Here is a 12092-nt window from a genome sequence, read left to right as displayed (position 1 = left end):
TAAAGTAATACATGCTTGCAAAAAATTCAAACAATACAAAATTTTTTTGTGTGTTAAGTGAAACTACTTTGAAATAAAAAATGATTTTTTTATTCCTTTTAGGTCTTTTCCCCCTAAAAATAAACATGGTACATATTAAATAGAATATACACATGCATGTGCCTGTGTGCACGCACACACGCACACATACATATACCTACACACAAACATCTTTATAGTTAATTTATGGTTGGAATAACTGGTTAATCATTTGGGAAGAAATGAAAAGAATAATACTTAGGGTTGCCAGTGTTGGGAAGACAGGTATTTTCATAAGTGGGCTTGTAAAGTGGTACAACACGTTTATAGACTATGGCAGTATCTACCAAATTCAAATTGTATTTTTCCTTTTATCTTGCATTCTCCTTCTAAATGTTTATCTTATATATCTCTGAATGATTATTTATAATATTACTTGAAATATTTAAATATTAGCAGTAACCTAAATGTCCATCAGAGGGTCCTTTTAAAAATAATTAGAATTATCTCTTCTTATTTCAAATAATTTTGTCAAACAGAAAAATTGGATACTGCCAAGCAGAAAATAAAAGTTAGCAGCCTATTCCTATCACCTAAGGTAAACATTATTGACATAACTATAAAAATTTGGATCCTGTTGTGAATTCTTATAACCTGTCTTTTTTTAAAACTTAATACGTTTATCGTATTATTTTACGTTATTATTATTTTATGTTTATTTTATCTTTCCATAAAATAAAATAATTATCCATACATATATATGTATATATATGTATATACATACATATATATATATACATATATATATATATTAGGAAAGACAAATATAGAGTAATATAGATATTATGTTTATCAAGAATTGCTTTAATCTAAAGATCTTACCTGTAAGAGTTTTACATTTAGGCCTACTGTTCATTTATTGCCTGACTCTTCCTTAGCTTTAGTTTTTAGTAAACTTTGACATGTTTCACTCTTTTTGAGTTTCATCTATACTATTACATACTTAATATATATTTTTAAGTTCATTATTTTAAAAAGTTTTTAGAGATTTATTCATTTGAGAGAGAGCGGAATGGTGCACGTGGTCACGTATACATGCAAAGGGGGGAGCAGAGGGAAAGAATCCCAAGCGGACTCCCTGCTGAGCACGGAGCCCAACTTGGGGACCCATCTCATGACCCTGAGATCATGACCTGAGCTGAAACCAGGTGCTGAGTGCTGAACTGACTGAACCACCCATCATTATTTTTAAACTTAGTAAGATAACTCAGTAAATTAAGTACAATAACTCATTCAATTAAAAAGTATTTATTGTTTACTCCATGTCAGGAATGGTTTTACATGCTGAGGACATAGCAGATGTATCAAACAAATGCTTCTGTCCTTTCAGACCTTACAGTTAGGGGTTGAGGAATATATGGGACATAAATTTAAATATAGAAGGAAAAAAATAAAGTGTGTCTGTGTGTATCACCTAAGATCATGTCAAGTACCAGTGGTCCATGTATCACACCTGGGAAATTTGTCTTATAGCAACACAAAGATATGAAGGTCCTTGTAGACTCTGCAGAGACAGAGCATCATGATGGTGACTTCAGCAGGTTCAGAAGAGGCAGTGTTTGTTTGCATCGCTGCCATATTTCTCTCTTTTGATTGTGCCTCTAGGTTCATAATGTTTATAGTACACATGAAGGTCTGTAGAATCGTGAGATTTTAATGCTTACAGAGCGTATGGAATCGGTTTTTGTAGAGTGGTTGTAAGGTAGGAGAGAAGAAAGTCTAAATTTTTAAGGGATTAAATTAGAATCTGGGGTAAAATTTGCTAAATTAAATTTTAACAGTTTTGGTCTTTATGAAAATTTTTCCTTTATGACCCTTTTATTTAATTTTTATTTAATTTATTTATTTTTATTTATTTATTTTTTTACAGCTAAAGGTATAGAGAAAATAGTTCCTTTGAAAATGTTTTAAATGTTTTACTGGAACATATGTTAAAAAATTTATAGGATTAAGAGTTAATGAGCTTATTTTCTTTCATATCACTTATTTTTTTTTCTTCTTTTCCAGAATTTTATAGGAGTGAAGTGATTAAGAATTCCTTGGTAAGTTTGCTTTCTGACAGGTACACTTGACTAAACCTATAACTCCTGTTTCAGAAAATGCTAAGACATAAGTTCAAGTTCAGTTCTGCTATTTATTATGATACTTCTACAGTTAAATCTTCTGCTTAGTTATTGCTTAAATTTTCATTGATGTGTTCATTGTTGTATCTCTCATCCTTAGAACATGCCTGGCACATAGTAGGTGCTTGATAAATATTTGCTGAATGAGCTGATATTTTCTCTATTAAAAACTTCAGTTTTTTTTTATTCATATTCTATAATTCTGTTAGGTTTTTTTTGATTATCTGGTTTATGGAACATAATAAATGATGTCTTTGTTTAGATAAAATTCTTAAGAATTGTATGTCTAGGGCCATTGCATAGGCTCTTCCTACTTATTTTTTGGTGGTGGAATTGCTAAGGTAGAAATTTGGAAGTGTCCTACTTTTGATAATGTACACATGAGATATTTGCACAAATGGCTTAGTTTATTGAGCCATGTTGACAAAAAAAGGACTTTATGAGAATTATAATATCTTCTTCGTGGTCAAGACTGCTGGATTTGGCCTCTGTCCACTTTTTCAACCTCATTTCTCAGTAGTTTTCCTTACTCATTGTGCTCTAGGCATACCTCATTTTTTTGGTGCTTCAAACATGCTGAGCTCCTCTCCCTTTCTTATATCTAGAACACTTGTTTCCCCAGCTCTTTGTTTGCTAAAGATATCTTTGAGGTCTCAAGTTATAGGACTTTGGTTTGGTCTTCTATGACTGTTTGATTAAGAGTGGTTCCCTTTCTCCTAGTCACTCTTTTTTATGTCACCTGTTTTATTTTCTTTAGAGCATTCATCACTCTTGGAAACTTCTGTTTATTGATTTCTTTATGTTGATTACATGTCTCCCACCTACTAGAACACAAGTTTCATGAGGGCAGGGACCTTGCGTAGAGTCTAGAATAGTATCGGTGCTCAGTAAATACTTGTTAGATGAATAAATGGATATCAGTTATGTTTTATGTTTACAGAATCCATTTATATACGGGTTCCATTTTGATCCTTATAACAACCTGTAAGGAGATGAGGTAGGTCTTAAGGAACTTACATCCAGAGAGGCCCAACAACTTTTGTAGTCACATAACTATAGGACTGGATCCTAAGTTCAGACCTCTCTCTTCAGGTCTCTGTTACTCTTGCCTCTTTATCAAGCTGCCTTCTCAATGTCTCTAAAATAAAATAATAAATTTGGATCCAGGGCCAGACAGTTTCCTTGAGCCTGTTTCTGAGGAGCTCCAATCACCAGTGCAGCTCTTGTTCTGCATATAGTAAATGACATGAAATGACTAGCGCTATGCCTGACACATAGTAGCTCTTGAGTCAATATTAGTTTCTCTTTGTCCCCTGGCTCAGGTGAAAATGTAAGTATTCTATACACCAGGGAAAGCTGGGGAAGAGTGGGTAGTTGCAGGGGCAGGTAGAATAGAATTTCACCTTGATTTATTCTACCCTCCTTTGGGTAGTCAAAAGTCTATTGGAAATGGTTTTACACCATCCCATTGCTTTTTCTCTGGATTTGGGTCATAGTGGATCCTGTGCTAATAGTGCTACGTTAGTATATTGTTCTACATTATTGTATTTACTTGGTATTCACTTGCCTTTCAAGTTCATATTTCTAAAACCATCTCGTTGAATGTTAACTCTTCAGCCCTTCTGGCTCCCATCTTCTGTTGCTTCTGAGATGTCCATGAGGTTGTGATACCTTCATGCCTGGTGTACTTAGGTTGAATAAATGTTTTATAAAAATACTGTAGAATGGATTTCAGACAATGGAGATATTTGGACAAAAGACTTGCAAGGTCCTTTCCGGTTACAGTTTGTCCTGTTGTTGTTTCCTGGGGATCCCACTTTGAGCATTTGCGTCCATTGTGGTTTTTGATGAATGGTTTCCTCTCACAAAGTAGATGACAGCTTTTGGAGGTCAAGAGACTGCTTGAATATCTTTATGTACTCTGGCTCCCCGTGTACTCCTTGGGAGTTGTTGGATAAATGTTGATTGGTTATGTTGCCTTTTAAGGATATTCTTTGAGGTTATGATATTTCTGGTAAGGATTGTCTTTCCTATCTTTTATAGCTTAATATAGGTTTGATAGACTGTAGTTCGTATGTTCTTTTCTTTTGGAAAGGACTCTTCCTTACTTGTTTTTTTTTTTTTTTTTTTTTTTTTTTTTTTTTTGTTAAATAACTGTGACTGATTCAGATTAATGGGCATTGAGCACCACAGGAGTCAACAACTCTCCAGAATATGCTGGAGATGGCACACTGTTATCTCCCTTGCTGTTTCTGAAGAACCACAGATGAGCAAAGTTTGTAGGGCTTTTTCCCTGCTTAGGAGCTGGTGATTTGTAAGCTGTTGTGATATCTGCTGAATAGGGTTAGTGATTTAAATGCTTTTATTCCTCCTGATTGCCCTTTGTTCTTGGCACATAGAAGGTGCTCAGCCAATGTTTCTTAGTGAATGGATTCCTCCATAAATGTGTTTATTGACTGACTTCTAAGTAATATCCTGAACCCCCAATCCTCAATTAGCTATTAAAGATTAGGTAAAGTAATACTTCATTGATTTTTAGCTGAAGCTGTGGGTGAATTTTCACCCTGGTGAACTAAGCTGGACTCTAGTGAGCTTGTATTCTTTTTTTACTCCTTTAACTTCAAGGCTTCAACTGTTTTTCCTAGGTTTGTATTTTTAGCTTGGTCCCCAGTCCAGGGTGGCTGCTTTTGCCATTGTGATGTCAAAGGAAACATGGAAAATGGACATGAGTTAAAAAGAAAGTTTTCACCCAAAGATTAAATTGACCTTATGTGCATATTCCTTGGGTCTTTCTAACTCTTGGCTACTGCAGATCACTGCCGTGGTGCTGTTGGTTCGTGCCTTGCCTGGTACATTTGCAACTAGCCATGTGTGGTGCCTAAAATGTGGTTCAGTAATACTGGAGAACTAAATTTTTAATTTTATTTAATTCTAATATAAATAGCCACAAGTGGCTAATGGATATGGTATTGGATAGCATGGTTCTGTATACTTCTGAAGAGCTTCCTTACAATCTGACATTAGCAGGAAGAGGTTTCCCTTTTTCTGTGCTTTGAGAAAACAAAACTTTGGGGGCACCTGGGTGGCACAGTCGGTTCAGGGACTGACTGGCTCTTGATTTCAGTTCAGGTTGTGGGATCGAGTCCTGTGTGGAATTTTGTACTCAGTGTGGAGTCCGCCTGAGATTCTCTCTCCACCCCGTCTCTGCCTCTGCCCTGCCCCTACTCCCTCTCTCTAAGTAAATAAAAATCTTTAAAAAACAAAAGAACAAAGGACCTTGTCCTTATACTACTGATACCATTCTAAAGTGGTGTGATAGCTGTTCCTTTGGTTGTCTTAGCTTCTTTAATATATATGATAAACCTTACAAAGGGAGGGACCTGTATATGTATCTTCATAACCTCCAGAGTCATTGTGATGGCTTGTATTTGGCAAACAAGTAAGACAAGAAAAATAGCCTAAGCCAAGTTAGATCTAAAAGTCACCATTATTTTATGTTCACCGAGAAAAACAAACACTTGTAATTAAATTGAAACACAGGACCTTCGTAATAGTCCTGAATGAGTCGTGATTTGATCTTCCTAGCCTCTTGTTACTTTGATATTTCTTTTACCCATTCCAAGGTATTTATTTAGCAGTCTTTCCTTCCTTTAGGTATACTGCTCGACCTGTGTTGGGAATCTTTTGTATCTCAGTAACAGAACGTAAATACGCTTTCTCAATCTGCGAATTTCATTAAGTCTTAAAGAAAAGGATGGATTAGGGTTTTTTTCTTCATTCACAAATATTGCTTCTCTAATACCAAATTCATGTCTTCTTGTTTTATGTCTGTGCCCTTTGCCTATATAAAACTTAATACTTTTTTTTTTTTAAAGATTTTATTTATTTATTTGACAGAGATCACAAGTGGGCAGAGAGGCAGGCAGAGAGAGGAGGAAGCAGGCTCCCTGCTGAGCAGAGAGCCCGATGTGGGGCTCAATCCCAGGACCGTGGGATCATGACCTGAGCTGAAGGCAGAGGCTTTAACCCACTGAGCCACCCAGGCACCCCAACTTAATACTTTTTTTTTTGAAAGTTTAACATACATAAAGAAGAGATTACAGTTTTAAATATACAACTTGATGAATTTTCTGAAATTGAATATACTGGTATAACCAGCTTCCAGGTCAATAAGTAGAGTATTTTTAATGACTCTGAAGGCCCCTCAGGCCTTCTTCAGTTACTGCTGCTGTCCTGACTTAACATCATAAATTAATTTTATCGACTTCTAAGCTATACAGAAATAAAATCATACAGTATGTACTCCTTTGTATCTGATTTGCACTTTATATTGAAAGAGTCTCAACTGTGTATTTTAAGAGTCATTCAGATTGTGGGTATATTTGTAGTTTGTTTGTTCTGTAATACTGCATTGTATGAATGTACCAGAATTTATCCATTCTTCTGTTGAGGGCATTTGGTTAGTTTCTAGTTTTTGAGTTAATATGAATAGTGCTGCTGTGACCATTCTCATGTGTATCTCTTGTTGACCCTCTGTGTACATTTCTGTTAATGTGATACATATCTAGGAGTGGACCTTTAGGGAGTATTCATAGGATCCACTTTAGTATTTATTACCAAATAGCTTTTCCAAATTTTTCTTTCATTTACACTCTTGCTAGCAGTGTTTTGAGAGTACTGGGTTACTCTATGTTGTTCTGTATTTTTAACCTTTTGAATTTAAAAATCTGATAGATATTATATACAGGGCTTTTTGTTTGTTTCAGTTTAAACCCAGAGAGATACTTTAAATGGCATTAAAGTCAGCACAGGCAAACAGGGTTCAGCTTGCCTAATTTAAGAGTTTAAGAACAGTTATTTATAAGGTTGTGCATGTAGAGACAGTGCCATCTAGTGACTGCCACCTGGCGGTCAAAAATAGTAGAACCTTATTGATCTTAATGTTTCTAAAATTAAAATTCATCCTCAATATTGAGGAAAGGGCATGTTAGAATTAATGATAAATAGACTATGTTAGATGGTATTAAAATAATGGCATAAAATAAAGCAGAATAGGAAAGTATCTGGCAGTGCTGGTTTCTGGTTTCCTTTGGTAGTCACATAGACAAAATGTCACATAGATGAAATCATTTGAATAGATACCTGAAGTAAGTGAGGGAGAAGCTATGTACCTGTGTGGGGCAAGACTGTTACAAGTCAGGAAGCAGGAAGGTTACAAAGGCAGGAGTGTTTTTGAGGTCTTTAAGAACTGGCTAAGAAGCTAGTCTGGCTGGGGTTGGGTGGGGCGAGCAGAAGTGGTTTGAGGCAAAGTATGACAACATACTAGGCAAGTATGACAACAGGGGCAGAGGAATTGAGGGTCAGGGCAGCAAGGGAAATGACCTGGAGAGATGGGAGGTGATGGTCAAGAGCTGGTCAGCCTGAGAGAGATTTGGACAGGGATATATATATATATATATATATATATATATATATATATATATATATAGTTACAGGCCACACAAAGTTAGGGGTAGACAAAGACACTGTCTGGTAGACAAAGACATTGGATGTATTCATTTTTCTGTTTTCTAATGTCCCTAGCGCAGTGCTTCACCCAGAGAAGTCCAATAAATGCCTATTGCATTGAGTAACCGAAGAATCCAGCTTCTGCAGGCTGGAAAGTGGAGATGTGTCTCCAAGTTACAAGTCAGAGCTCTGGTTTCTACTCAGATATATTTAACATAGAACAATTAACTGTCAGTGTACAATTCAGCTTTAAAGTTCTCTGGCTTCAGGTAGCCATATTCTCTAAATGATTTGTTAACTTTTGGATTTTGTTATTGTTGTTCAAGAGGAGATTAGATTGAAGGGTCATTGGTTAATAACCAAAATGATTGAAGCAGTAAGAATGGAAGTAACTAAATTCTCTAAAGTTGATTTTGTATATTCACAGAAGTACAGATGAATTAGGTAATGAAACCATATGTACCCATCTTCAACAATTACAAAGTTGATCATTAGATACTTTTACAAAGAGGGAGTTTTTAAACTTCTATTACAAAATTAAAATCTCATAGTGGGAATAAGAGCAGTGGTAGTTTGTGTGTGTGTTGAAATTTGTACATGTGTGTTTCTTTAATAAATAAGAGGTATCAATTACAGAGTTACTCACCTTTGATACTAGTCGTGTGTTGGATGCATGATGTACATTGGTACTTATCCTGATACCCGTGCTATAAGGTAAGAAATATGCCTGTTCGATAGGTAGGGAAACTGATGTTCAGACAGGCTGAGAAGCTTGCTTTAGGTCCCTAGGGCAATAGTGACATTGGAAAGCCCTGCTCTTCTACAGCTTTATGCTGCCTGCCTTACTTCACATTTCCTTTAGCTTTCTTCCTTCAACTGAGTCAGTGTCTGCTGGAGGTCGAGTAGAGGTCAGTAATGGCCCTTGTGATTGAATAAGCAAAGGTCTAGAGCAAGTTTTATTTTTTAAAATTTGTTTGACAAAGAGAGAAATCACAAGTAGGCAGAGAGGCAGACAGAGAGAAAGGGAGAAGCAGGCTCCCTGCTGAGCAGAGAGTCCGATGTGGGTCTTGATCCCAGGACCCTAAGATCATGACCTGAGCCAAAGGCAGAGGCTTTAACCCAGTGAGCCACCCAGGCATCCCAGGAAAACTGCAAGAGCAAGTATTTTTAGGGACAACAGGTGATATAATTATCAGAATCATAAGCTTCGTTTGGAATTTTGACTTCCTGAGCTGTGTTTAAATCTTTGGGAAAAAAAAACTGACCCGATGGTGTACTTTTTATCAGTTACTGGCCTGCGTGATTGTTAAAGTTTATGTTTCTCTTGATTGTAACCAAATAAATTAACATTTCATCTCTATGGGTATGCATGAGTGGAGAGTTGTCTCCTCTTAATTATGCCAGATTATGTTACCCTGTATTAAACTGCACCATCTTTGGGGTTTTCTAACTTCTCTCTGGTCAACTACATGATATGGAGGGAGACTAAGATAATTGACACATACAGTTAAAGTACCAGGGAAGAACAGGGTTCTTTGAAAACACATCGGAGTATTATTTATCTCATTTTAAGAGAGGGTGGCTAGGAAAGGTTTCTAGCTGAAGCTTATTTCTAAGTTGAGATGTGAAGGATGAGTAGAGGTGAATTAGACAGGGAAAAAGAGTTTATTGGGCTGAGAAGTAACTACTGCTTTATAGCGTCAGCATGCAATTCCCTAGAGTTATCTTGTATGTTTAGAGAAATTTTTATGACTTCTTAAGTTGTGTTTCTTATGGCCATACATTTGTTACTGGGTGATAAGAACAGTGATAGTTTATGTTTTGAAATTTCTTTTGTACAAGTGTGTTTCTTTAATAAAAAAAAAAAAACAGTCATTGAGCAGCATTACGGAGAAGTTGCTCTGGCTAAATAATGAGTTTACATTCTTCTGTGGGTGAGTGGGCAGTGAACTTTTCAGAGCCATAAATATCCTGATATTCTGCAGCTGTACCACAGTGAATATGCTATAGGTCCCTAGATCATCTAGTACTTGGATAATTTGTTCCATCTATGAAACAGGCTAACCTGTGTAGGTTAAATATAAATATAAATCATCTGGGTCTTTACAGTAACATTATTGGTCAATAAAGTCTTTCAGTGTGTCTGAATGTACCAACTCAGGAATTACGGCTCTTTGGCGGCTATGTCATGAAAGTATAAAGGAAGGTCATTGTAATGAGAAGACTGACAATAGCTGTGCTGTATTAATGTTGTATTGGCTTAGAAAAGAAACCCATGTCATCTATTCAACAGTATGAAGTAACTTCAGAACACCACTCTCACTTTCAAAGGCTTTTTTTTTTTTTTTTTTTAAGATATTATTTATTTATTTGACACAGAAAGAGAGATCATAAGCAGGCAGAGAGAGAGGGGAAGCAGGTTCCCTGCCAAGCAAAGAGCCTGATTCGGGGCTTGATCCCAGGACCCTGAGATCATGACCTGAGCCAAAGGCAGAGGCTTAACCCACTGAGCCACCCAGGCGCCCTCAATGGCTTTTAATTTATTTTAGAATGAAGTATTTATGAATATTTAATACAGCTGCCCCCCCCCCCCCACCCCCAAGTCCTTCCTCTCCCTGTTCAGATATATTCACCAAGTCTTTACCTTTTTTCACTTTGGGGAGGGGTGGTTATTTCATGGTTTTTCTGGTGGTTTATTACTCTGAGAGTGAGAATTTGAAATTATACTGTGTCATAATCTAGGGCACATGTACTTTTGTTGAGAGGTGATCTTACACATAGAGTAAATAGCTACCTTTTTAGGTGGTATAATTTGAAGGTCAGGAGGTCCTCTAACACCTTTAAACTTTAGACTTTTAGGCCTAAATTTACATCATGAAGAGATACCTTTATTTGATTTATTGCTTCAGCCTCCTCCTTTTAAGATGCTGTATTTTTTTCTGCTATTGGGTCTTTAAAGAATATAGTTTCATTACTTTTCATTGATATAGAACACACGTTGCAGTAAAGGGTAAAAATAATAGCCTGATGACTTTTCAAAGGGAGAAGTTCAGAAAGTAGAACATTATCGGCATCCCTTTGTTCTTTCTCTAGTCACTCCCTGCTCCCAAGGAGAACTACTGTCTTGACTTGAAGCAAGACATACTAACCGTTGGTTAGTCTTGCTTGTTTTTGAGTCTCTCTCTGGCATGTTCTCTCCTGCTTAGCATTACGTGTGTGAGATTCATCCATGTTGTTGCATGCCGTAGTTCATTCTAATGCCATGTCCTTCGGTGCACATGTATATGCATTTCACTGCTGTTGGGTGGATACCTGGGAGAGGAGTCAAGTGCTAGGTCATAGGTGACTTTCAGCTTTAGTGGATACTTCCAAATAGTTTTTTGAAATGGTTATACCAGTTACAGCCCCAGCAGCAGTGTGAGGTTTTAGTTGCTCTGCATCCTTCTCCAAACTTGGTATTACCTGTTTTTAAAATTTTAGCAGTTCTGGTTGCATAGTGATATTGTACTATGTTTTTAATTTACATTTCCTCATACAGTATTCTGATTGAGTAACTTTTCAGGTTTTATGCTTTTACTGGCCATTTGGATACTGTTTTTTCGTTTGTCTTTTTTAAAAAGATTTTAATTATTTATTTGAGAGAGAGACAGAGAGATCACAAGCAGGGGGAAAAGGACAAGCAAACTCCCCACTGAGCAGGGAGCCTGACATGGGGCTTAATCACAGGACCCTGAGATCATGACCTGAGCTGAAGTCAGAGCTTAACTGACTGAGCCATCCAGGTGCCTTCTTTTTTTTTTTTTTTTGGTATAAAGTTCATGTTCTGGAAAAATATGCCAATTAATACCAATTAGGAATAAACAAATTGTATGCAATGACTTGACACTTTCTAAGTTTATAGGATATATTTGATCTAAATTGATAATTTAAGTAGTTCTGTTTTCATGCTTCTTGTTTTTGACTATTTGAGGATTCCAATTAGGTGAGATATTATCATTTGAATATTTCATATCTCCTTCCCCTTCCCTATCCTATTTAGGGGACATTATTTACTTTTCTCATTGACTCAAGCCTATCAGGAGTGACATCAGATCTTATATCCTTCAGGGGCTTCCTAAGACATAAAGCCTGATTGCTTTATGCTAAACAGTCCCCAGCAGCATGGGCTACCTCTATTCAGAAGTTATCTGATGTTGTCACTATCTTTTTTTAAAATTGCTTTTCATCGTTATCATGTCTTTAAAGTCAGATATATAGACTTTGACCTCTTGCTCTAGATATAACCAGATGTATGACCTTAGGCAAGTTATTTAATGGTATATAGTATTAATTTCTCCTTTGAAAAATTGGGATGAAGCTGTGGACTCACAGGTCTCCAAGTTT

General features: G+C 36.4%; 1 protein-coding gene across 4 annotated transcripts in view; it reads left to right on the top strand.

Moving 5' to 3' along the window:
* The window catches only part of UVRAG (UV radiation resistance associated), a 309934-nt gene that overhangs the window by 40794 nt on the left and 257048 nt on the right, over positions 1-12092 (top strand). For all 4 annotated transcript variants that reach the window (XM_059188600.1, XM_059188612.1, XM_059188622.1 and 1 more), the window contains exon 3: positions 2086-2120. In XM_059188600.1, coding sequence (XP_059044583.1) covers positions 2086-2120 — 35 coding nt within the window. The remainder of the gene's footprint in view (positions 1-2085; positions 2121-12092) is intronic.

The sequence above is a fragment of the Mustela lutreola genome, chromosome 1 (assembly GCF_030435805.1).
Source record: "Mustela lutreola isolate mMusLut2 chromosome 1, mMusLut2.pri, whole genome shotgun sequence".
In the NCBI taxonomy this organism is placed as follows: domain Eukaryota; kingdom Metazoa; phylum Chordata; class Mammalia; order Carnivora; family Mustelidae; genus Mustela; species Mustela lutreola.
Note: the sequence above shows the minus strand (reverse complement) of the source record. Positions and strands in the feature narration are given on the sequence as shown.